Source organism: Poecile atricapillus, chromosome 3 (assembly GCF_030490865.1).
Source record: "Poecile atricapillus isolate bPoeAtr1 chromosome 3, bPoeAtr1.hap1, whole genome shotgun sequence".
In the NCBI taxonomy this organism is placed as follows: domain Eukaryota; kingdom Metazoa; phylum Chordata; class Aves; order Passeriformes; family Paridae; genus Poecile; species Poecile atricapillus.
In genome coordinates, this window is record NC_081251.1 from 75,907,091 (window position 1) to 75,934,711 (window position 27,621).

The 27,621-nt window shown below is 35.8% G+C and overlaps 1 protein-coding gene across 1 annotated transcript in view; it reads left to right on the top strand.

Moving 5' to 3' along the window:
- PDE10A (phosphodiesterase 10A) overlaps positions 1–27,621 on the top strand; it is a 173,390-nt gene that overhangs the window by 55,220 nt on the left and 90,549 nt on the right. Inside the window, exon 2 of the mRNA XM_058835297.1 lies at positions 21,168–21,296. Coding sequence (XP_058691280.1) covers positions 21,168–21,296 — 129 coding nt within the window. The remainder of the gene's footprint in view (positions 1–21,167; positions 21,297–27,621) is intronic.

Here is a 27,621-nt window from a genome sequence, read left to right on the forward strand (position 1 = left end):
TCTGGCACTTTCCCTTGTTGAACTTCATATGGTTGGTGATTTCCCAGCCTTCTAATTTGTTGAGGTCTCTTTTTAGGGCCTCCCTGCCGTCGATGGACTCAGCAGCTCCTCCCAGTTTTGTATCCTCTCTGAACTTGCCCTGTATCCCTTCCAGTCCTGTGTCCAAGTCATTTCTGAAGATGTTGAAGAGCACAGGGCTGAGAATGGAGCCCTATGGAACCCCCTTAGTGACAGGTGCCCAGTGCGATGTCACCTCATTCACTGTAACCCTTTGTGTCTGACCTGTGAGCCAGCTGCTCACCCATCCCATGATGTGTTCATCCAGCAGTGTGCTGGACATTTTGTCCAGAAGGATCCTCTGAGAGGCAGTGTCAAAATCTTTACTGAAATCCAAAAAGATTACATCCCCCTAATCACCTATGTGGTTTATCTTGCCATAAAAGGAAATCAGGTTTGATAAGGAAGAGTTTCTGCTCATGGAGCTGTGCTGAATGTGCAGTTCTATCCCAGCTGATTTTTTTTTCCAGTGGCTGGGAAAACATGTTCTTTCTTATAAAGTATTGAAGAAAATACCTTAAAAGAAGAAGGAGTTACAGGAGGTTTCAGTTCAAAAGATGGTGTGAGGTTACAATTACAAGCAGGCAGGCTCAAACTTCACAGACTGAAGGAATGCAGCATATGGATTAGAAGGAAGCAGTGATGGGACAGTTGCTGCCTAGAGCCTCTAGCTGTTGTTTTGTGTTGCCTGCACATCAAACAGAAAAGTTTTGGACACCCTTGATTTACATTCATTTAAACCGACAATCTTCTATGTATCATGTGAAAGCCACAATGTTACTGCAGGAGTTTATTTTAACTTGGTTTGAATTATCCAAATATGCAAATTCTTTCTTTCCACTAAGTGGTAGAATTTACAAAGGAACTGAAGCATATTGGGTAACTGTCATAGAAATGAGTGCTGCTTTGGCTTCTACAGGACTCTACCTCATTTAAAAAGCTTATTAAAGTACCTGCCAGCTTTTTGTGAGTGTATACTCTCTGCACGTTTGACTTGTCCTTTTGAATGCTTTCAAGTTTCAAATTAAATTCCTGTTATTGCTGTGCTACCTATGTTTGTGAAAAGCATTAGGATACTTTTTAGTGATTATGACATGTGTGAGAACTGTTTTTTTCCAGAAACAGTGACATTTCCCTCTTGTGTAAGTTATTTAATTAATATTCCTTTATGTTGTCAAAGAGGATCTTTCACTGAGAATGTATACCTTCTGCAGGCATATAATTTAATAGGATTTATAAATGAATTCCTGAATTGAGAAAAAATTAAGATTTGCTCTGGGTCTCTATTTATAAGTTTTAGAAATATCCACAGAATCATTGCAGTATTTCAAACTGATTTGATTTGGCTAGCTTTAGGTCCACTTTTTAGGGTGAACTGGAAAGTGTGAAAACTTGTTGCTGTTCTCAGAGTTTATAATTGATCTGAAAAACCACTGGCATCTCAGTATTTCAATTGTTTGGTTTTTTTTATAAATATAACTGAAAAAGGTGACTGCACATTCAGGACATGGTAACATTTCAAGTAACTCCCACTGAGTTCAACGAAAGTTAATGGCAAAGCTTCGCACTTCTGAAAATAAGATTAATTAGATGAGGGTCTTAAAATGCTAGGCTCATAAATATAAGACCCATCACAAACCATTTAAAACTCTATATTCCTCTCATGTAAGATACTTATTTTCATGTAACTGTATTATTGAGATTTTTTTTGTCCATACTGATAATTTAATCAGTGTTGAGCCCTCAGGATGGATTGCTCTGTGTATAATAATGTGCTAAGGAGAGGAAAATGACTGACAGAAACTTTTCCCCTCTTTGCTGTCAGCAGTAGCATATCTTTAAATGAATGGAGATAGGTGCTTACAAGCAGCCAACATTTTAGCTGTACAAACTGTTTGTTTGGGAATGTGGAAGACAGTACTTCAGATGATTAAAAAGACCTGACACAAATCACATTTGAAAATGTTTACGCAGGGTACGTACTGCAAAGTCATTTTGCACACCAGTATTAACACTGTTAGATCTTTTCACAGGAGTTATAAATAATTACAAGGTTTCAGTAAGAGACATCAATGGTGAAATATTTATTTTGGATGAGCTTATAGCTGTAACATTAAGACTAAAATACTGACCTGACTTAATCTTTAAGTGTCAGGAATATAAGATTGTAAAGCTCTGTGAGTTTATAACATATAATAAGGTAGTAATTTTCATTCCTCCAAACTTAGAGGAAAAAAAAGTACAAGAATCTTCTCTTTTTCTTTTTAATGATCATAAAATTTATGTTCTTGAATGTCTGTGGGTTTAATTAATCAATGTTTTTAGTACCTGGGGATGATATTTAAACAGAAAGAAATTTGTTATGTAAACATAAAAAACCCTGTATTTAGTTTTTTTTAAAAGACAGGTCTTTGCTTTGTTTTCAAATAACAAAGTAGTGACTGTGGGCCCTAAAATGCAAGTTTACTGAGTGCTATTTACAGCTTGCTAGAGTTCAGTTATAGGAAATGTGAGAGGACAAAAATTTAAGAACTAGTTTTTTTTTATGGCAAGATTCATGTTATTTAAGGAGTGACATTAAGGAGCATACAAACCTCTGCATCACTGTTTTTTTTTCCTATCTTCAGAGGCAATCTGTTTTTTCAAATAAAAACTGAGGATACTTTGAAGATTCTACTTCTAATAATCCAGCCATTACACTACTCTTAATTTCAGTATCATTGTTCTGAACTAGAAAGTAACTTCCAGCATCAAGGCACTGTGACATTGGCTTGTTTTCTTGTGAGTGCATGTGGTGCATCTGTAATTTTTTCTTTTAATTAATTAGTAAATTTTTTCTCTTTAAAGAAACCAAGACCTATGAAAACAAGGTAAAGTCAGTGCTATATTGGGCATAAGAGTAGTGTGTATCCTTTGGTGCTGTTCCTTCACTGTTAGAACTGGGTGGAAAGAAGAATTTCACTTTTCATGACCCAACAAAAGTGCTGCTGTTCTGGGTGACATTTCTCCTCTGAGCAAAAGAGTCAGACCCGTGTTTTATTACAATGAATTCAGCTGTTAATCTGCTTCCTGATGCTCCCCAAGGCACATTATATATGTTCCTACTACCTCATCTCAAACAGTTCTCTGAAATGGGAGCTCTTCCAATTGTTCATTCACTTGCCATAATTTAACCATCACACTGGCTACAATATTTCCATTCCTATGGTCATCTTCATATGACCATACAAGTATGTGTTGTACTTTCATAACCACAGCTGTAATATTTCAGCTATTATTTTTGTTTAATAGTGCAAATGAAATAACCTTTATGCTTGTTTATTTTTATAGAATAAACAGATAAATCTATAAAATTCTTAAAAGTTTGGCAAGTGTAATTGTGTATCCTTAATAGCAGGGGAAAGTTATGGTAGATTTCTATCAATTTAATTAAAGCTCCATCAAGGGAATAGTTGTTCTAGAACGTGTGTGGAATGGTAACACATTAGATCTTTGTACAGGGACTTTTTGATGTAATGCCCTTCTACAGTGGATTTCTCTTTGTGGGTGGTGAAGGGAATCCCTAGGTCCTGATAACAAAGTAGTAATATTTTGTCTCTAAGATTTGCAATCCTTATCATTGTAACTGCAGAACATCTTTCCAGCATGGGAATTATATTTCTCTTAGGGAAGTCGAAAGCGTAAATTCTTAACTGATGCAACAGTTTAGTAGCATTTGCTTCCTCATGTTAAAAGCAAAGCCCAGTAAAAAAAATATGCACGTGGATGGATGTGAGTTGTTCTAGGAGACGTACTTAAACCAAAGCAAAACACCCCCTTATTGTTATAGTTCATGTGTATTGTATAGTAAAATTTCACTATATGGGAACCAGAAGTAATTTTATGAGAGCAAACTTAGATCAGGGTGTACCCCTTCTGCCAGCTGAGTGCTGTGGTCCTTGTGCTGGAATACTGTTGCTCATTCTGCTTCTGGCTTCATCACTTCTCAGTGTCTTTAACACCTGTGACCTGCTGCAGAAGATCCCTCCTTCCTTCACCTGCCTCCAGCCAGAGCTCCGTGCTGCCTGCTGGGCTAAGGCACTCTGCAGGGATTTAGAAGTTGTGGGTTCAAAGATCTTTGGCCATAGAGGGTAACATAGTACACATTTTACCTTCTTTTCAGGTGTTCCTGCTACTGGGAGGTTGTATAAAATATTGTGTTTGGTGGTTCCTTTTGGCCTGTGTTAGCAATATACTGATCACATCCAGGGTTACAGACTCTCTTGGGTGTTTAGGCACCCCTTTGCACCCCGCTGGTCACAGAAGCAATGACAGCCTGTGATTTTTCATGCTGTTTCTTTGATTTAGATGAAATTAAGGTAGTTCAAAATGTGTTGTAGATGCATACTCTGAGCATGAAGGAAAGAGAACCCCAAATATGTTTTTCCTGAATACTAGAGGAGAAGTTTTTGAATAACAGTAGAGATGCTTATCCCATCTATATGTATTCCCAGATAAATCTCAAGGAGTCTCTTAGCAGTTGGTCTCTCACCAAATGTTTTGTTTGTTTGTTGTGTTTTTTGTTTTTTGTTTTTTTTTTTAAATGAAGGCAACCACACACCAGAAGTTACTATGTTGTATATTTGACAACTTGAAAAAAACACGCCATGTCAGGAGGAAGCAAAATATCGCTCTGATAACTCAGGTTTACAGCTTTTGCTTAATTAAAACTTTTCTTATGGGGATTACTTAAATTCCAGCTGATTCTTTTGGATTTTGTCACTCTGTAAAAAGTGTGTACTATATATATATTTTATGAACATTTAGAATATAATTTCTCTGGGATAAAGAAAATTCGGATGAATACAATAGATTTCTAAAGGAGTCATTTCAAGTTTTTATTATCTTCTACCATAAAAATCCCAACAAATCAAATTCCCCTCACCCCTCAGAACTCCACCAAGCTCCAGATATTTCATTCACCTTTTGTAGTAATTGTAAATTTGGAAAGTATCCTCTACATGTTTTATAGTTGACATAAGGTTGATAGTCTTTGTCAGAACACTTTAATGTCAAAATAGATTTGATGTTAACTGGAGAACTCCAACAAAAAAAATTTGCTGATTTCCTTAACTGTTCCCAAAAAAACTGCCCTGTGCTTTTCCACTTTGTGTGCTTAATTGCAAAATTAAAGCAACTAAGAATTAATGTTACCTAGCAGGTATTGAACTTCAGGGCAAATTATATTCTTTAAATCCTTTATTCAAGATAATTATTTTTACATCAGTAAACCCACTGATTTTTCATGTGTCACATGTGATATTTGGGATTTAGTCTTCCAACAAAGTTTTTATAGGGATTTTTTTTTTTTTTTAAATGTTATACGGTTCCTTTTCTGAAGAAAAGCTGCAAATGTTAATCTAGTTTTCTAATTTTTATCTTTGAATGATGTTTTTTACAAATGTATTGACTACAGTTTTGGAAGATCCTAATTAAACACATAAGTGCTTAGCAAGGGATGGTTATGCATAAAACTGGTTTTGAATAGCAGTTTTGACTCCACTTTGTCTATGTCTCTTTGGTGGTACTTCAGATTGATGAGGTAGCCTTCTTGGGTTGAAAAACACTGCTTGATTTCACTGCATTTTTTCTTTGCCTGACTCTAAGGAAGCTCATGTTACTTGTAATGCATTTTCCTTAATGGTTTGTCAGCTAAATCAATTAGTAAGTTTTAGCTCATTCTGGTGCTTCTAGGAAGGAAAGTTAAGGAAGCACATGTCTGCATATTGCATAATAGAGGAGTTTCGAGTGGCACAGAGATGTGGGCTCTCACCACTCACTTGTACGCTCTGGAAAATGTAGTTTTGTTGAAATGAAAGTACAAATATATTGGTTTTAAAATAAAGATTATGAGGAAATAATTTGGTTTACTTTTTTTACAATTCTAAAGAACATAATAAAATATGAAGTAGCAAAATGAAAAACAAACAAAAATGTCCCCAGTTTTCATACTCCTATAAAGTTATCTTTTTAATACTGGTTACAAATAACCCCAAATTTCAGACTATTAGAATATTTATGTTTCTTGGGAAATTCTACTTTCCGGCTTCTTCTAAGAAATTAATTAGATATGGATATTTTTAAAAAGTTCTTGTTTATTGAATCCAAAAACTGTGTTAGCTGATCTTTTTTAGACATTATGCACTTGAAAATTAGTGTAGTTACTGGCCTCTCGAATGGCATGCATTCATTCTTCCACATTTTAGGCTGTAATCCCCAATCACTGTAGACCAGAGGACAATCAATGTTGCTGTATGAAGAGATCTGCCTTCCCTCAGCCTGGACTGCTTCACCCAATCCCCATACTTGACACTCTTTGTTACAGCATGAAGGTTCACACAGGTAGACAGGATGATTTGACTTTGGAAAAGCTGCCAATTTGTGTTTTGGGTTGTTTCATTTTTTTGTTTCTTTGGTTGGTTTGTTTTGGTTTTTTTCTGGTTAATTTTGTACTAGTTTGGTTAGTAATTTAATTTACCTCTTGAATAGTCTTTGTACTCTCTGACCCGTGTTCATCCTTATGCCTCTAAAGTTTTCTTCTGCATTTTCTTTGTGCTTCTCCCAGCTTTACTCTGTCTATTTATCCAGGGTGAAAATTTAGCCATCTATGCAGCCCTTTTCCTGCTAATAATATATCCAGTATTTCTTGAGCTTTTGTATCTACATGAGGAGACGACTACACCTAAAGAGTTTGAGTAGATGCATTTTTAATTACTCTTTGCTTCCCTCTTTGTTCTTTTTACTAATCTCTGCACCACCACCACTCTCCCAGTTAAAAATCCATACATATTAAAATTTCCCTAGCTGCTGTCATGCTGAGTGTGCTCAACTTACTTATGAAAATATTTGGTGTCTATTGACTTTGAAATTCTTGGATTTCTTGCAACAAAGTTAGAGTATGTGTGTCACAGTCACTTAAACAGAAGCATGGCACGATTGCTTGTTTGCTGGAAAGATGTGCCAGGGACTTGGATGAGCTTTGCTATCAGGTACATTTGTTAGCTCGTGTAGTAATGTGAACGGTGCCAGCACTATTAAGTCCTCAGAACTGCTGTTCGCAAAATTACTAAGCCATTAGTCTGTAAAATAATGTGACAGTGATAGTAAAAGGGAAAGAGTAATGTACTGGTATTTATGACTGCTTTTTTCATTGATACCATATCCTTGAGAGACCTTCTGCTGCCATTTTTCTTGCAGTGCAACATGGAGTCATTTTTTAGTTATCTTGGATGCACTGGATTTTCTCCAGATCTTTCATGTCACTGTCAGTTAAATTGAATAGTATTAAATTTATATTCTCCATCCCACAGAAGCTGCAGTCTTGGAGGCTTTCCCAGAGTGAATCTGAAGGACTTTAAAAATGTTGATAGCTACCTATTTGTTACAGCTCTTTATTTTGTCTAATTTAAAATTTTTGAAGTCCTTTTGTGTTCTTCTCCTATTGTATATTTTATGATACAGCTTTTAACTGCTTAGTTTTGGCAGAAGATCAGTCTGTTTATGTGCTATCAACATGTTTTTTTAGATATGGCTCTAACTTTTTTTTTTGTCATTGTGTGATACTGTAAGGGACCTATCATGGGCTTATGAGAGATATTGGTTTGGTCAGTGAGCTGGACTGAAATCAGAATCTCAGCCACCAGTACTGAAAATTTATGACCAGCCTTGTGGTACTGTGCCTCAATTTCATGTGTTACATTGTATGTCTTACATGGACATATCTATAGTTTTAAAGTGTTTTTCTGAGTGCAGTCAATGGCCAAGTTCAAACAGGCTTTAGACAAACCAGGCTGTTATAAAATAATAGTAGAAGTGATTCTACCAGAATTTTTTTCTCATTGAGTCCTTTATCATCTTTGCCTGTAAAAAGTTTGTATAAATTTTTATAACAAAGACACAGTGCAGAATATGCATCCTGTGAATGTGGGAATTTTTTTAAAAGCTGTTTCCTGAGTCCTGTACAAATATAAGCTCTCAGTTTTCATGTCTCTTATTTTCCTTTCACTTCTGCTCTTTCCAACTCTTCTCCTCCCTTCCTTGTTCCTTTTTCTGCTAAGGATGCTTTTTGGAGGTGAACACGTGTTTGTGAGCTACACTGTCTCCAAAACAAACAAACGAGGGTGGGGACACGATGAAGGGGAGGAGGACAGGGAAAAGATGCAGCTGCTCATTTTTAATTTTTGAAACTAGCCTTGAATTCTTGGCATTTGTTTAAGCTTTATAATAAAAACTAGGGGCATGACTGAAACACTGCGCCTTTGTTCTACTGTGGTTGCCAAAAAGAAATTCTTAAAATAGTAACAAATAGATTATTTGAATTCTTGTCTAAAATAGTATCGATGGAAGATGTTTTGCCAGATGAGGTTGCATGCGTAGAGCATTGCCACAGCAGTGAAAGCTTTTGGAAAAGCAGCCAATGCCATATGTTGTTTTTTATTGTGTGGTGCCAACATCCAAATCAGTAGAAGGTATTTTCACTAATTTCACCTGCCAGGAAGTAGAAATCCCTGTAGCATTTCTTCCTGTAAATCTATTGAAGCTGCTCAAGCTGTGTGCCCTCAGAGTAGAGAAGGCCAGCAGCATCCCAGCGTTAGGAAGAGCATTGCCAGCAGGTCAAAGGGTGATCCTGCCCAAATACCCAGCCCTGTTAAAATACATCTTGAGTACTGGGCCCAGTTTTGTACTCCCCAGTGCAAGAGACATGTGGACAAAGTACAGTGAGTCCAGCAAAGGGCCATAAAGATTGGTAATGGACTAATCAGCCTGAAGAAAAGAGGGGCCCTCACCTGTTTGTATAAGTTTCTTATGGAAGGGGGGAAGTAAAACAGATGGACAAAGAGCTTTGGGTGCAAACCGAAACACAGGGATTTCTACCTGAACACAGAAAAACACCTGAACACTGGCACAGACTGCACAGAGAGGGTGTGGAGTCTCTTTCCATCCTTGGAGATACTCAAAGCTGGCAGACCAGGACCCTGAGAAGCCCACTGCAGCTTGAGCAGAGGGTCACTTTGGTGGCAATCTCTAGAGGTGCCTGCCATCCTCAGTGAATCTGCAATTCTTGTGTGGCTCTGCTTTGGTGTCTAGCTGAAAAACTGGAGTATGGCAGATACCACTCACATAGTTTTCTGAGTGGTAATAGTGAAATAATATTATTAACATTATTAGAGAAAAAATTGTGGTTGAGGAACAAAGCATGAAACAATGTGTGGAATGAGACATGTTTGGGGCTTTGTTGCACAACCCTTCACAAGTTAGTGAGCTCTTACCCACATGAGTAGTCTCGCTGACGTCAATAGGACTACTCCTGTAAGTGTTCACCAGTGCAAATAAGGGTTGCACAATGTGTCCTGGTCTGTAATATACAAGTGTATGTTACACAGTATTTAATTATCACTTCAAACCTCCTCTACTTCAGTAGCGTATTCTTTAAAATATCTCAAATGATACTGCTTTTCCTAGGCTGTACTTTACTGACATAGAGATATCATTACATCCATCACCATACAATTGAGCAGAGATAGCATCTCTGAAAAATCATCTTTGTCTGTTCATTTATACAGCTGAAAAAAAAAGAGCTGACAGAAAAGAAGAAAATAATTCTCTTCCTTGATAATGTTTTAAATAAATTGGAGTTTCTAACTTTTTTCTGACAGTTTGATGGAGTCAGTGCTTTACTTTCAGTGCTTAATTAGTCTGAAGGTAGGCTTTCTATTCCCCACAAAAGAATTAAATAGGTTTGATTTTATTTTAAATGTCAGGCAAAGTTCAGTTTTGTATAGTGAGGCATCTTGTATCTATATTTTATAGTAATACAAAATGTAGAGCAAAGGGCAGTTTCCAAGATCACTTATGTGATGCTAGCTTTTGTATTTCAACTTTATTGCTGAAATATCTGCTGTGTAGCACTTTTGGTGGTGTTGAGGAAAGGCTATGATGTACCCTCTAACATTCAAGTGATAAAGCTGGAGTCTCTGTCACGAAAACTTAACTTTTTGGGAGTGTTTTAGAAGCTTTTAAACTTTAGAAATTATTTTCTTGTTTTAGGTATTGAAATTTTTGTCAAGGTGTTTGAATGAGGTTAGAGAGTTTTCTGGAACTACTGTAGGAATAGTTGAATATTTGCATCTTGATACTTGGAGTTAAATCTCTTTGGAATTGTGTTGTAAGAATACAGTGTTATAATTTAGAAAAATGAGCCTGTTCCACTGTGTAAAGAGGATAGATGTTGTTCATTCAGACCAGTGGTACCTTTACAAAGAGTTGATTTGTAATGCTGAAAACTCTTTCAAGATAATCATTAAAGTATGAAAGAAAAAAAAAATGCTGGAAGGTAAAATAAGAAAAATTATTACTGAAATTAGAATGGGATTTTAATTTTTTATTTATTTATTTAATAGGTACACTCACTTTATACCTATTAACAACCTGAAGAGCCTAAATGGAAAATGCAATAAACTGTTTTACAGCTTAGTCTTTTATTTAAAATCAGATGTGTTTTTTAAAAAAATGTTCACCAGCTCAGCCTTAAATTTGTTAGGCTTCATGTACGTCTAACAGATTACATCCTTTGTGCTAATCAATAGGTGAGGATCTTGGCAGCACTTTCTATCTGTCTTTAAACAAATAAACCTGTAGATACCATAACCAATCTTTAGCTCAAATAAGAATAGCACCTTGCAGCCTGCTTCTTGCAGCCCTTCTAAAGTTTTCTGTTCAACAACTCATCAGGTTTGTGCATAGTAATCTTTTTGGACCAGCAAGGCTTTTGATGCTGTCTCTCACAGGATCCTCCTGGACAAAATGTCCAGCACACAGCTGGATAACAGTGTTACATGATGGGTGTGCAACTGCCTCAGTTGGACAGAAAGGGTCACACTGAATGGGTGACATCAGACTGGGGACTTGTCACTGCTGGGGGTCCACAGGGCTCCACCCTTAGCACCGTGCTCTTCAACGTCTCCATAAATGACCTGGATGCAGGACTTGAAGGAGTTACAGAATATGTGAAATTCTTCATTTAGACTAATTTGTATATTTTCCTAAACGTTTTAGTTTAGTCATGATGTCAAGAAAAGTTCTGGGCTAGCATGGTTTGCTTTTGAAGAGCTTCCTTTCCATGAACCAGATCAAACCTTTCTGGGGGTGGTCGTGTTATATTCCTTCTATTAGTTCTTTTTAGTGACTGATTTCTCTGGCTTTTGTACCTTCTCTTTTTGTGAAGGATGTTCACTGTGTTTCTCTTTAAGCATCCTAAGACTTTAGGTTTGGAGGGGATTAGGAAAGAAAGACAGTTCTGATCTGTGGTGCTGCACATGGGGTCCTAGTATCACCAAAGGAGAGACACTCAGGTGTCCAGCCTTGTTGCTAGGTAGCGTGTTATTTGACTGCATGTAGGTGTTATTTCAGAAGAGTCCTGTGCTCTGGGAAGCTGTCCCAACATGTCTACTAATCTAAGCGTTAAGATGAAGTGGGGTGCTCCTTTCAGAAGGAAGAACATTATCTGTCTCCAATTTAGTGAAATAACAGAATGTGACTTGGCACAGGCATGTAGTTAGTATCCCTCAAAGATTTCATCATAGTGGATCTTGTTTGTGGAATAAGTTAAGGTGCAGTTTATAAACAGGACTGCACATTTATATTGGTAAGTATATTACAAAGCATTCACAGAACTTTATTCAAGAAAGTTTGTTTTAAGTAATAAATCAGCAGTAAAAGATTGGTAATAAAGGGAATGGTACTGCTTTTAAGCCAGAAGAATTAATTCAGAAAGGGAGCTGCTCCAGGATTAGGTGTTAGGTGGGAGGAAGACATTACATCAGCCAGAAGGTGTTACCGAAGAAGACATAAATCAAGAACTTGGTCCCAACACCTGTTCTCAAGTGGGGAGTGAAGGCATTCTAACCTTGCTTAATCATTAGCTTCTAAGTACTTTAATCTGAAGCTGTATGTTCTGCGGGACTTTACATTTTTCATTATGAGGTATTAATGTATTTTACTATTTATTTAGTCTCTATTAAGATATGCATTACACTTCAGGTATATTTTGGGCAGGAGCAAAGTACCCTGGTTCCATGTGTTCCATGCACAGCAGAAAGAAAAAGGTAAATAATTATACTGAGATGTTCCTTTTACATCTGCAAATACATTTTAACCTACTTCAGTATAATGCTTTACTTATAATTATGTTAATAATTATTTTTATCAGCAACCTTAAGATGATACAAAACTCTCTCAAGAACACGCTTGAAATTATTTGATTACAATTTGCAAATCCTGGAACATGTCTGTGGTCCCTTTGTTAGCTTTTTGCAGAGTGTTAATTAAATTTCCAAATTTGGTTCCATCATGCACCTGGAAGGAGAATAAAGCTTTTTACAGACCCCTCGGAGTTACTCCAATGTGCTAATGAGAACTAGAGAAAAGCTGCTCTCAAACCAGGAAAGTAAGACAGTTTCAAACAGCCCCATACATCAACTAATGGATGATATTACACCATAACAGCATATATACAGGATTATGCCATTCAGACAAGTTGAAGTGTGTTTTGAAACCCCATGAAAAATGAATATTCAAATTGAAAATACGTTGACTCCATTAGGCATACATATAATTCCTATAGAAGGATTATAGGCCTTTTAGCTCTAGCTAATGAAAACTGATTTCATCAAGAGTGTTATATGATATTTTGCTTTTTAAGTTAATACCGAAGCAGGGCTAAGAGCTGCCAGTACTGTGCGATGTTAGATTTTGGGAGATATAAGCAGCTGAGTGTCTGCAGATGTCTAGGGCTCAGGCTTGCAAGATGCTGATAACATCAGAAAAAACACCATTAAAGGTGGTGGAAACTAAAAGCCTTATGTCCATGCCTTGCTTGGCATCTGGCATGTTCAAGTGCATCCAGTGCTTTTTCATAAGGAATATGGAATTTGAATTACAGGATACAGGATGCGATGTTTGTTGATATTCTTTCTGTATGAGCAGATTCCAGTTCTGTTCAGCTGAGCTGGTCTTTATTTTCTCTCTCCAAAACTTTAGCAGAGCTGCTGGCATCCTGGCAGAGATGTCACGTGGCTACTGCCGTCATTCACATGTATACAGAGCTGCAGGTTTACAGAGTTACCGGAGGCTCGTATAATTAAACATTCACCTTTGAAAGAAGATTTGAAATTATTAATAACAAAATTTATTATCTGTGAAACAAACATATGCTCTTTTAAAGTATCTAAATCAGCAGTGAGGTGTTTTCAGGTACAGCATTATTGGTTTTCACTGGTGATATGCCAGAGCCATGTATTGGGTTTTTTCTAGCAATGCAGGAGGGACTTGGAGGAGGAGGGGCAAAAAGGGTGACTCAAAAAGTCACTCAAAAGCTGCTCATAGACAAGCTCGTGAATTGATTTTTCAAGAAAAGAGAAAGCAAAGATGTCTGACCATTCTGATTGCTTCTCCTTAGTGATAATACTTTTTGCCAGACCAGTAATGTCAGGTTTCAGAGGGTTTGGGCACTTGGTCACATTACATTCCTGTGTACTTAAATGGATTAAGATAAAAAGTCTGACTTGAAAAGGATATTTCAAAACTGACTGTGCCTGTGGTTTTGAATTCTGATGCTTTGAACAAAGAAGGGATTGATTTAATGGGATTAATGCTTAATCCAAATGAAGCAATGTACACACATGCCTTGAATGCTTTTGAGAATAACTACAAATATCACTTATAAAGTTCTGTAGAAAAATACGGAGAGGTGATCTTTGTGTGAGTAGGAGATGGGACAAGGCTGCTTTAGATAAAGGAGTACACAGGCAAAGCTGTGTTCAAATTAGGTCTTCTGGATGTTTTTCAGACATTTCAAGTCTTTTCATACAAGTATGATATTTATTTTCAAATGCTGATTTTGAACAAGTGTAAAACTTCTCTCTGCATAATTTTGTTACTTCAGATAAGAAAAAAATATTTTCAAATTAGGCATTTTTTCACTTTTATTTGAGGTAAGGTTGTTTTCAGTTTCAGATGATGCCTTATCTTTATCAACATGATTTTTTTTCTTTTCCCCTTGGCTCAAAGCTTGGTACAATATCTTGTTAGCTACTTGGAGAAATTAAGATATTGCCTATATTTTCTGTGACTCTGCAGCCCTTCTAATTTCATGGAAGAATTGCTTATTAAACCAAGCAAGTTAATTTGTGTATTTTTTTGGTTTTAATTACTTTCTTCTTGTTTTTAACAGATGCAACATTGGCAGCATTTGTAGTTATTTCCTTTTGTGTTTATTAGCAAAAGCCTTCTTAGCCAAATCCACCTGATTTCTTAAAATGATGAATGCACACCCTCACAATGTGTTTTCAAACCATTGGATCCTGTCTAAATGGGCAAAAGGTGTGTCAAGTGTAAGGGTTTGGGGAGACGCAGTGACTGCAGTCTTTCAGAGATTAGCTGCTCTAAGATAAAATGCTGACCCTTGGCGAGTGTTAGGCTGGCTCATCAGTTTTTACCCATTCTTTCCGGGCCCCCCATGTGGCCCCCCCAGGCTGGGAACCAGAAACTTTAGGTGAAAATTAGAATTCTTGCCTAATCATGAGGTTTGATTAAGCTAGTGGTTTTAGAAAATAGACCAAATATCGCAACGCTAATGAAAAAATTGCAAGAATTGCTAATGACGTGTGTGACTCATGTTGCTAAATGGAGCAGACTTTTAAACATAGCTCTAGGCTTCAATTCTTTCAGCTCATTCACAGTCAGTTCTGCTTTATACTGAGCTCAGTGAAGCTATTCTCAGAGGAGAGAGCAGTGTGACATGGATTAAGAGTCAGAGAGCAGAGCCATTAATCCATTCAGTACTAAACAGGTTATCTAATATCTAAGAAATGTTTTAAATATTTTAGGCAGCATAAAAAGCTGAAGGCAAAAATACGACTGTCTAGTGATTTTTGACTTTATGATTTTTATTTTTTTTTCTCTAAAGGAAGGCTGTTGAAGACTGACTCAATGGCAAGGAATAATTACTGATAATTGATGTTTGAAGCTTTTTGTTTCTTGTTTTATTTTTAAACCCAGATCTGCTAAAACTGAGATAGTAAACAGTGTGAAGGAGCATTCTTACGTACTAGAATTGGATTTTCATCTGGAATGGTTCTTGGCATTGCATCTTCCAAGCCAGCTAGTGATGTCCTGGGCACGTCTCAAATGTTGCTCTGGAGTAGGGTCAGGTCAGGAAAGGTTCCCAGCAGGCAATCAATCTTTCAGTTTTCCCTCAGCTTCATTGCTGGAGATCAAGAAAGCTTAATAGTAAGGATGAAGGAGTTATAAATGACTTGGTTTCAGGTCAGTGAACAGCCCTAGACATATTCAGTTTACTGATATAGACAAGCCTACAGTGATTCATTGTAGTACCATTATAATTTAGAGTAAAACTCACTGTAAAGTGAGTTTTAAGATGCTAAATTTGGTGTAATTTGTCACCTCTGCCCAAAAACCATTTTCTTCCTTGCACAGACATTAAGTGGATGGTGATAATCAACAGAGTGAATATTTATTGCATTTATTAGAAGAATCTTTCTAGTCTATAAACTTTGCTTATGCTTTATTTCTTCCTGCCCATTATATATATATTTTATTTGAAAACTATCTTCATACACTTGAGGCTTCTTGAAAAATGTTTGTGTCAGTACCTGTAAAGTACTAGTATAGTACTCCCAACTGTAACAAATGTTTCCTAATATTCTCTTATTGTGATTAGTATTTTTTTTAGTGCTAGAGATGTTGACTAATGAAGCTGTTGGTGTACTTACGCTGGACAGTAGGAGATTGCTCTGTGAAAGCAATTGATCTCTTTTAGGGTTCTAATTGATGTTATCTTTAATTAAATTTAGTAGTTGTTGCACTGGAAGGTTTGCTGGTAGATCAAAAGGAGAAACCTAGGCTTGAGCAGGTCAGGAAATCGCTATTAAGCAGCCTGCAATATTCGCACTGGCTTTGTTTGAGACAAATAGAGGTATTTTGAAAGGTGGTGGTTCTGAGGGTTTTTGGGGTTGTTTGGCTTTTAGAAATACTAAAAAGCAGTCAATATTTTAGTTATAGTTTTGAAACCCAAATGATTTAGTCTTGGTACCCTGTTGAAATAAATGAAGAGTAAATATAGTTTCCTGTGTTGGTTCATAATCTACATAAGTATTTCTCTTTAAACAGGTCTACTGAACTAGCTGAATTATCTTCAGATAAAAGTTTCTTTATTCTTTACCCTCTGTGAAATGAAGCATGTTTTTAAAGTATTAGTCATAGGACCATTGAAAAGATAGCTATTTGTCAAACCAGACTAGGTAAGGGCTTCGGCTTTCTAGTTTAAGTTGCAATAGCCAGACTGTGACACTTGGTAGCAATATCTGTACTTTCTATTGTTAGTTTAGTAAAATAAAAAAGGAAAAAATATGCACACATAATTTTGGCTTCAACTGTATATATTTCTGTTATTAATTCCAGTAAAAAATAAACTATTTCTCATAGTTTGGGTAGGGAAAAAAATCTCAAAAGTGACACCAAATCACTCACACCTGCTGAAATGAAAGTCAATGAGTTATTTAAAAAAAACCAAAACTTTGAACATCACCACTTAAAAAACCAAACCCAAAACACAACCCCAAAATGTTAATGGGCTGGCATGAGTTATGCCAAATGAGATGCACAGCTCGAGCCTCAGGCATATGCAAAGTAGAAAAACAGGGCTATGTTTTTTTCACACAATGCACTAATATATAAGTTTCTAGAAATACTACAAGTTAACACAATTTCTTTTCTATCATTTTATTTACTCTTCTCACTCTTAACATCTTGGGATGAGCCTCCTGCTAGAAAAGTCATTTCCTCTGGTGGTAACAAGGCCTCTTGCTGATCAAGGAATTGCCTCTTGGGTGATGTCAGGAGGAAAGGCTGTCTTCTGCACTCTGCTTTGCATTGAGCTTTGCCAGTTTTACATTGTCCTACCCTGAAATAAATGAGATACACAAAACCCCCCACAATTAGGTGAAACACTTGCATAAACCCCAGTATTTATTGTAAAGTTGTATTTCCACTTACTGTTAAGAAAGGAGTGTCCTAGAAATAAAAAATATGAAACCAAACTCAACTTGATTAATAATTTCCATACATATGAAGAAACTTTTAAAAGCAGATGGTATGGCCAAAGAGAACATTTCAAACTGAGATCTGCACAGCCTAACTGGGTGTGCTGGTCAGGAAGTGAGGAGCTGCTGGGCTGCCACAAGTGGTGGGCAGCTGGAGATGTTTCTTTGCCTATGGTTTGGTCAGAGGGCAATGAAAAAAGGAAGAGCTTATCTGATATATGCGTGTCCTTCATTATTTAATCACAAACTCAGAACAAATAGTGTGTGCATAAAACATGACAACAATGAGTTATATCAGATAGCAGCACTGAAATGTGATTTTATCATTTTAAAATAATACAAGAGGGAAAGGTGGTTTGGTGTGTGTGTGTTTTTAATTAAACAGGATATATGTATGGAGGGCAAACTCCACTGCATAAATGGAATGAATGGACACCCAAATCAAATGCCAGATTTCTCCTTTAATTCCCAGAGGAATTCTTCCAGTCTTTCTGTGTTTTCTGCCCTGCTGAATGCTGGCTGTTTGCCAGAGTTCAGCCCTCTGGAGTGATGGTCTCTCTTGGTAACTGTCACAGCTCTGCCAGAGGACAGGTGGGTTCCAGATACAAGAGGTGATGCTTCCTGGGGGTGCATTAAATGAAGTGAGGGGAGCTTTTGTTTGGGCTGCTTGGGAAGAAGTGTATAGACCAACACAGCTAAGAATGTGTGCACTGCTGCCTTTTCCTTTGCTAGGCACTGTTGATGTATACAATACACTCGATGCTTCAGATAAGAAATGATGAACAAGAATGAGAGAAGTCCTGGCATTTCTGGAGGGTATGAGAAGTAGTAGTGAAGGGAGAAGTAGTGGAGAAGAAATATTTCTCATGTGAATGAATGTAGAAAATTTGCTGCCCCGAGTACTTGAGACCAATACATTAGAACAGAAAAGTTAATAACCAGCACAGGCTTGTGTTATGTTTATTGGTAGCTCTGTAAATGGCACCTGATTGGCATGATAAACTTTTGTTTCCTGAGTGTAGGTGTGTTATTGTCCTGTTTATTTAAATGTTAGTAATCATTACCTCTAAATATTAAAATAGGGTTTGTTTTTTTTTGCATTTTTCAGAATTAAGAGATTACAATGCTTCAATAGAGAGGTCAATAATTAACCAAAATACATGTAGTAGAAGTTTTCAGGAGTATGCGAATGTTCAAGAGGTCAAGTATGTGCATGTTGTTATGCAATGACTTTATGCTAAGGTACATCTTTCAATAAATAAATAAAAAGTCTTTACATGTGCCATAAAATAATTGCTTCTGCACAGCTGTAAAATGCTCTTACATTCAGGTATCTTTACAACACTTTTTAGCCTTAATGTATATAAAACACAAACCATAAAAAATTCTTTGAAAAGGTTTATATTGCTACATTGTGTGAAATTACATGTTATTGTTAGTTTTGGTTGTGGAGTTTGTGTGTATGTTTGCAGGGTGTGTTTTTTGATGCAGCAGGCTAACAATTGGGAGCTGACTGATAAGTTTGCCTTAATCTATGTAGAAAATAGGTTTAAGTTATTCCTATTTAATTTTGCAAACATAGTTGTAAATCCTGTTCTTGCTCCCATCTACAAATCCCACATTGAGAAAGAACATCTGTGCAGAAAACTTTAGTGAAATAAAGAAGGGTAATTTAAACACTGTTTAGGATTTCTTATATCAGCTCCATGAATCACTTTTCTGTATAAGGTTAAAGCAGAGTTTTTACCTTTAGGTTGCTGAAGTTGCATGATATGTATATATTAAATTTGTGACCTAGAGACTGAAGTCTAATTTCAAATTGACATCTTATTGAATTTTGATATGTATTTTACAAAACTCACAACATATAAAGGTTTGAATCAAGACTGAAAGGTTATTTTCACTGAAGAAGCAAATCAATCTTTTCAGAATTCCACTTGCTAATTTTACAATTAATTACAATTAATTTTTCAGGCCCTAGTTTTTTACTAGAAGCCAAAAAATGTTTCTTTGCCATCTAAAGACAGCTTGGAAATAGCAGACGTTTTATGACAAGTTTGTTTTGATTATTTTTCATGTAGGTCTTAAAAGGCAGATAAATTTTGAGGGCTAAATTTTGACATTCTGAGGGCTAAATCTTAAAAATGTGGTACTCTTTTGAATGATTCTTAAAACATGCTTCCTTTTCAGATTTTATCACTATGAAATTAGAAATACTTGTTTAAGGTACTACGTTTTTCTCATTTGAACAAGTTACAGAATTATATTAATGGGTTTGATTTTTTTCAGAACATGGGAATGTTCTGAATCCCTGAATTTGCTTTAAAATAATCTTGTTCATTTCACACTTGTACTTCTTTATAGCTGCATTATGATCTAACTCTACAAGCTATCACCTGAGGTTAAACAACCGAAGCAGTGAGGTTTTGCTTGTTTTTGCCCCACCAGTTGATTATCTACTTGTCTTACTGATTTAGGATAAACCTTTTCTTCTTTACTAATGAAAATCAGGATGCTCAATTATGTCTTATTCAAGTGATTAATATTTGGGGATAAGTGGCAATATTGTTCTTAGAGGCTATGATACCCAACAGGAACTGCCACCTCTGGATTAAAAGCAAGGCTAGTTTAAACCAGTTTTGAACTGCTGAGGGTTGATGTGGGTGAGTGATGTGGTGCAGTTGGTGTGAGGAAAGTGGTGGAGGTGGTTGATGCTCTGCAGATGAGAGCTGTTGGTTTGTCTTCTGGTATTGCTTCCTAAAGACTTTCACAGTAAACATTTGTAATAGATCTTAACTATTACCATCGCTGGCTAGCATTGAAATTGCACTATGCCTCTGTTCATCACATTCTGATACTGTGCAAAGCACAAAATAGGAGAATTGATCTCATTTTGCGTATGAATACTCTCTGAGAGAGGTCAGTGTTGTTCAGAGGAGAGTTTCTTTTCTGCTGAACCCTGACTGCTTTCTGTGGAGAATTTACAGTTATATTTAAATACGCAAAACACGAGAATACAAAAAAAAAGAGAAGATGGCATATTTAGTCATTACAGTGGGTGTTACTCCTCTTCCCCTGGTATCTCATTAAGGCTTTTGCATTGGGGTGCCTGTTCCCTCTGTGGTAGCCTGGAGCCAAGTCCCTCAGGACAGGTGCTTTTTATTGCTTCCCCCTTTGGACAGTCTCAGCACTGCTGGGTTCAACTCCCTGTGGCCAGTTGTTTTGTTTAGGGGATTCATGAAGTGTATAATGAGATTATGATTTTGTGAATTTGAAAGTCTATGCATGTCAGGGATCTGAGATTCTGAATATTTCTTCTTTTTCTGAAATGTTTACTGGAGTTTTCTTTTTGTTGCAGATATTATAAATACTTTTTCTCTGAAATTATTTTAATTTTTATAACTAAGTTACTAAAGCAATAAAAGCATGCCTGTGAAAACAGTTAATACATCTAAAGTACTTTAAGTAATTATAGTATTTGAAAATTGCATATGATTTTGATGTTCCATAATAACTTGTGTTGATTTTACTGCCATTTGCAGTGAGAATACTGAATTTGGTGCTCTGTGAGACATCCCAGATCACTTTCTTCTCTCTCTTTCTAACCAATTTCTTCATCAATATATTATCTTGCATAGCTTGGAAATAATTTTATAGTCACAATTATGGTCATGAATTCCTACCGGGCTATTTCTCCTGGCTAATTTATATGTACCCCTTTAGGAGACTTTTTGTGCACAGTACCTTGTATGGTTACGCTTTGCTTCTACCATTTTCTATATTATAGCTCATTTTTTTTTGACAGGTTATTGCTCTCTCAGCTCTATTTAAATAGTCATATATTCAATCAGTGTTGAACAAAGGGATATTGATTCTTGCTGGTCTCCTGGTATTTTTTCATATGAAGGAGTTCATATCAATAATGTAATCAATTAATGTTCTCTTTTTCAGGCTTAACAGATGAAAAAGTGAAGGCGTATCTTTCTCTTCACCCCCAGGTACTGGATGAGTTTGTGTCAGAAAGTGTAAGTGCAGAAACTGTGGAAAAATGGCTAAAAAGGAAAAATAACAGGCAAGAAGGTAAGTGCCTTTCATTTGTGATTAATATTTACCTTGAACAGCTCAGTTATTTTCAGATTTAAAAAAGAGACCTGGTTTTGGTATAACTTGGCTGTTATAATTTTTTGTGTTTGGGCTGTACCATTTTTTTGAAGACAAAATAGGCTAACAATTTTTTTAAATATTTTGATACTTTTGGTATTTTTATTTTGAAATATACTGGTATTAATATTGGAAGTTTAGTTTATCCATTTTGAACTGCAAATACTATCCATCAACCTGTAGTATCTGTTCTGAGAACATGCCTTCGTAAAATTGTAAAGTTTTGTTAAAATTGGTAAGTTTTGAATTAAAATTATCCAGTATGCCTCAGTAAATTACTGGATATACCAAGTAAATTACTGGATATACCATCTGAAAAGTTCATATTTGCAACATGTAATAAGTCGATTTTAGATAAGAATGTTGACATAGATATTATAACTCAGTGTGTTAAATTTTGGAGGTATTTCTGTTAGGTTGCTTTAGGTAAAATACTTTGCTAAATAGAATCAGAAAACTTTCTTTTGAGCCAGCCTGGGTTAGCAATGATCATAAATTTTGTTATGATCTTAAATTTTGTGGGATTTTCTGCAAATATAAGATTCATCTAATGATGCTTTGTAACGTACCAGGTAAAATGCAAGGGAGAAAATTACCAAGGTTAGGGAAGAAGCACTTGTTTTGCTTTGTGGCTGACTTCTAAGGTGTTTAGGGTTTTAAGTTCTAATGATAATTCTTATTTTAAATAGAGAGCCTATTGTTGCTTTCTAGAAGATAATGTTTTCTGCAGAAATATATAAAAATAAAATTATGATGGACAAGGGATGGAAAAGGCTATATTAGGCCAGATTTTTGGTCGTAATGACTACATATCATTCTAAGGTGGCAATACATTTTTGTTGGTTTAAAGAGATTGCCTAGAAGCAGAATAGAAGTATATAGCAATAGACTGTTTACTACTTTCTTTGTAGTTTCCAAACTACAACACTGCAGGAGGCCTATTGTAATAATACACAACAGCAATCAGAAAAACAGTGTTATGAGTCAAGGGAATAGGCTGTGACAATGCTTTTTGTAAATAGATGATAAAAAATAATTTTGCATTACCAGAAATTAATACTTTTTGTTTTTTATGCTCATTTGAAAATAATAATTTTGTCTAAGGTGCTTGAAATCACTATAAGAAATCATTGTGTGTTTGAAACAGTTTATAGTCTGAGTCAAACATCTTTATGCTAAAACCAAAGAAATGCTTTGGAGAATTTTTAGCTTCAAGAATCATATTTTGCTAAGTGAAATCTATTACCAGTTTTTCAAAGTTTCCAATTTTTTGGGGGAAGGCTATAAATGAAAGATAAATCTTTGTGGATGTCCTCATGAAACTTTTTGTAGCAACTCTAAAGCAAAGTGACTGCTGACCATGATCCTAGCAAAGTTTTAGTGTCAACAAGTACTACAGTGTAATTTGTCTGGTTCTTTCATACTCTTTAAAAATTCTGTATTATGGCTAATTTTCCCCAAATTTGTATTAAAAGTGTCAAGCAATAGTTATGCTCCTATTAGGACTTAGCTTCATATCTGTTAGCATCCTACAGGCCTTTCTGCCTTGCCTGCTACTTCTCTTTTGCTGACAGTGATCTTTAAGGTGGCTGTAGTTACTACACTAAAGGCAGTCACATGGATGTGGCCTCTTTAGTGCTGGATTTTAGGTAAAAATAAGAACCAGATTTAAAACTACACTTGCCATTTAAAAAAGATTCATTTGAGAATGAAATGGATGCTGATGAGCCTTGTCTGTGATTTTCTTGTAGAAAGATAAAGTCTATAGTCATATAAAATATTTCTGATAACAAGATATCCTAATCTTTCAGAAAGTAGTATTTTCAGGAAAGAAATTTACTAGATGGTTTACTCAGTTCATGTTATGAATGTACAAATTCTACTGCCTGAGTTATGGTGGTGGTGAGAAATGTGGGGGAGAGGGTGGAACGGATTCTTTTGGTGTCAGCACAGATCTGTGGTGACTTAAAGTGACTGTAGCCTAAGTCACTTCACATCAGTAGGGGTATCATTTTCCCTCTATCCCTTTTGCTTCAGTCTAGTCTACTTTACAAATGCTCACATCATGTCATGTGATACAGCTAGAAAAATAAGCTTTGTGTTTATGAGGAAGTTGCCAGGCAGGCAAAAGGCTGTTTTGAGGTCTCTGGCTTAGTGTCTGTACTCTTACACGTTGGTGACGCAGAACAGTCATTAACCTATATGCAGAAATTGTGTCCTGCCTGATTTACAGACATCCAGCTGTGTGTACTCTTCAGCCAGAAGTCAGTGGGCCTACAGCCAGGGTAGTTTATCTGAATTTCATTAGCATGAACTGAAATGTCTGATTTGGACTTAAATGAACCAAAATTTATCTGTGACTGTGATTCAGAATTAATAACTGTAGATGGTTTGGGTTGTTTTCCTTTTAACTTAAATTATTAAAAAGGGAGTAAATCACTAAATATTGCAGTGTTTAAGGTAAAAATATATATCCCAAAATATAATGAGTTGAGTCCTCAGTGTGTTAGATCTTGTATCTATCATGGTAAATGTTAGATTGAAATTTGCTCATGACAGGTTGATAGTGATGGTGATCTACCTGAGATTATAAGACATTTTTTGAATCAACTTGGTTTTTTCCCTTTCCTGGTGTGCTGGAGAAAACCTGCAAAGGTAGCTCTGGGAAGGAATACTGCTTATGCTGATTTTTGGGTATTCACTGCAACTTTTTGCACTGACTGTTATCTACCCATAAATTACATACTCAAAACACATCCAGGCTATTGTATTGTTGCACACAGAATTTTCGAACTTTATTTGTAATACACAAACACTTGAGTTTTAAATTTTTCCTATCCAGATCATGGCAGAGTTATCTGCCAGAAGGAGATCTTTTCTTTTCCAGATGCCTAGATGTAATACTCACAGAACTCATGAGACTTCTTCCATTGTCCTCTTTTATATAACTCAAACAAAAGTGGTAGATGATTATAGCCAGAGCCATAATATTAGGAAAGCTTTAGACTCTGCTGCTGGATAGATCCTCATCTCCCAACATATTTCTCAGAAAAATATTTATAAATTCCAACCTTAATTATATTATTTGAAGCTTCACTGCCACAACAATAAGAGGCTGAGCACATTGATTATAAGCCAGATGTGCATCTTTTACATTGTTGATACTGAATTTCATAGATGTCTTTCCTAATCTTTTTAATTACCTCTTATAATAAAAAGAAAGGACAAACTGTACTGGCACAGAATTTCTACATGGAAAGTTGCCTATATCACTTAAGAAATTCTTCACTTCCCATGGCCCTGATGTTCATCACAGTGCATGACCATGTGCTTAATTACTGCTGAATCTGGAAACATTAACAGCTTCATACACTATTTTTTTTCCCAGCAATATTTGCCAAAAACATGTAAAGCTATGTATAGTGGGAACTTAAGGTGCTTTGCTGTTGTTAATACAAATGTTTTAAAATAATTAATAAATACAGTTTTAAATATCAAATGGAAAGTAGTACATTCAGTACAGGATATGACACTGATTATACTCAGAAGTTATCATCTTTTAAGTGCAATTGACTTGCTGCATTTCCAGGAATCTGATATTTCATAATTGACCCGTTTAAAAAAAAAAAAGTAAAAAAAAAGAAAAAAAGAAAATTGAAAGTAGTTGTTTAATATAACATTAGTGTGACATTACTGTAATGTTTGAACTGAACTAGGCTGCATCGTTGACACATAAATAATAAAAGTTCTGTACAAAAAGATATTTCTGGTGCTTCATTTTTGGGTTCTAAGGTATCAGGATGATGGGCTTTAAAGTTGATTACAGTCCTTGTAAGAAACAAAGTAGTGAGTTTTTGAGAGGTGTTGATGTGTGGCTTATTGAGGGAGCAAGTCTGTACTTAGCTTTTTATTGTTAAAGAATACCAAAGTACATATTTCTACATTAGATCATAGTTATTCCATTATTTACTCTTAATTTTGTTATTTGTTCCTGCTTTTAAAAGATGGTGTAGAGAGGCATGTTATTTGCACTTCACCCAAGGTTTTAAATAGGTGAAAATATGGCTAACATGCTTCTTTTTCATTAGCAGGGATAGTGTATACAAAAAGATACATGTAAGGAGGATACGTATCAGTATGTGTATGCTAAAGAGATGTCATCTTACTGCCAGAATTATAAAGAAAAAAATGGAGCCTAATCTTGATTTGTTAGTTTTTGAGGTCTGTGCCTTTTTGCACCAGCTGAGCAGAGATACCTGTTCTGTAGTACAGGGTAGTAGCTGTGGAGCTGTAGGTGAAGGATACTCAGAATCTGGAGACTGTCACTGCTGTGATGCTCCATAGCTTGTTGCAATTCTGACTTCACCCCAGCCTAGGCAAGAGGAACTGATACGGCAACATGTCAACAACCTCCTTGATTTGTAATTAGGGTGTCTTAATATTCCGCTGACGCTGCGGACATGCTCTTTTATTCCAATGCATCCCTGCTGTGCTTATGTTTGTGACATCCAAGCAGGCAACAAATACTTGCCAAAAAGCAAGCGTATTTGTGGAAATTATTTGGGCAGAGCATGACTTTGCGCCATTGACACCATAGTAGTAGCTCTTAATACTTCTTGTTACCAAACTCCACTACTTACATATTTTGATGCCTTTCTTGAATTTTTTTTCTCCTCAAAATAATAATTCTTTTTTCTTAAAAATAATAAGGTTGTATTTCTAATTCCAACTGGAATAATTGCTTGCTTTGCTTTTGCTCTTCACTCAGTGTTTGCTAATGGCCAGTTAGATATAAAATGTTGGTCTGGTTGGTCTTGTTGATCTGAATCAAGGTAACTTATGATACTTACAGGTGCTACTTTCCTGGGATAATATCCAGACTGACAAAATTTGTCTCTATGTGAATGCTTTTATCATAAAACTCATGGATAGATATTTGTATTGTATAATTTGCAGGTTGCCATTTTTCATGTATCTAGAAAGCTTATGTTAGTATCAGTATTTCAGGGGCAGACAGGTGAAGGCACTTCCCAGTTCTGTGCTTGAGCTCTACGTAGGAATGCCATTTTAGTCCAGATAATGAAAATGGAATAAATGTGTCAGAGATACAGAAGAATTTTTGAGCCATTGCTTTTAAAAATTTATTGCTGCATCATTTCCTGAAAGACTGTAATTTTCTGAGGTGAAATGGTTTCTTTCCTATGTGATCGGTTCAATGTGTGGGGTTTTTTTGTTGTTGTTGTTTTATTTTTATTTTTTATTGTTTTCACCTAATTAATTAGAAGAGAATCAGCTTATAAGTGGGATCATTTTGGCTGTGAAAATATTGAGAAGGAGTAGATGAAAAAGTTCTCCCTGTTGTGTTGTCAGCCTGTTTTTTTGGACAGAAAAGGTTAATGGAAAGGATATTTAGGTTAGATAGAACAAGGTTTTTTAATGTATTGATAATACAGAAATTATTGATATTGATACTAAAATATTTAAAATATTGATAATACAGAGAGCAGTGGCATCTTGGTAGATAATACTGAGGTCTTGAGCGATGATGAAGTCTTTTGTTCGGTGTGCATCTCAGTGTTGAAGGTGTTGCTAATTTTATTCTTTGTTATTTGAATGGCTATCACTAGAAAACTCCAAACAATGCTAAAAATGGCTTGGTACATTTTTTTTCTTCTAATTTGCTGAACAGTGTGAGAGTTTATTGTCTGGTTGTTTTGGGGTTTCTTTGAGTGGGTCAGGTGAAGGAGGTGATTTTTTGTTTTTATGGAGTTCTGTATATTTAGAATTGTTTAGATGGTCAGAGATTTGCAGACGGTAATCCTTTAATGATGGTATGTTTGGTCGTAGGAAATAGACATCACTGCTTGGTCTGAGCTCCCTCTTGAACTAATTTTGTTAATCACATTATAGCTAGAGCAATTATTCTCAACATGTACTTATACTAATGTTTGTTGTGTCTTTGTTAAGCTTGAATTAGGAGTGTTTATGTTTTTTCCGTCTACTCAAAACCACTGTTTCTCCTTACTTATAAGCCTGGCTACACAGAATCATTTTCTGCTCAGTACTGCTAGTTATATTAGACAATTAACAGACATTAATTTTTGTAATTTCTCAATCTTCTGGTAAATTAAGACATGGAGGTTCTTTTACTATCATACTAAGAAATAGGTTTTCACTTTCCTTATTATTTCTCTTCAGTTTATGTTTTGAACATTTCCAGAGGATCAAGATCTTTCTAAAGAGT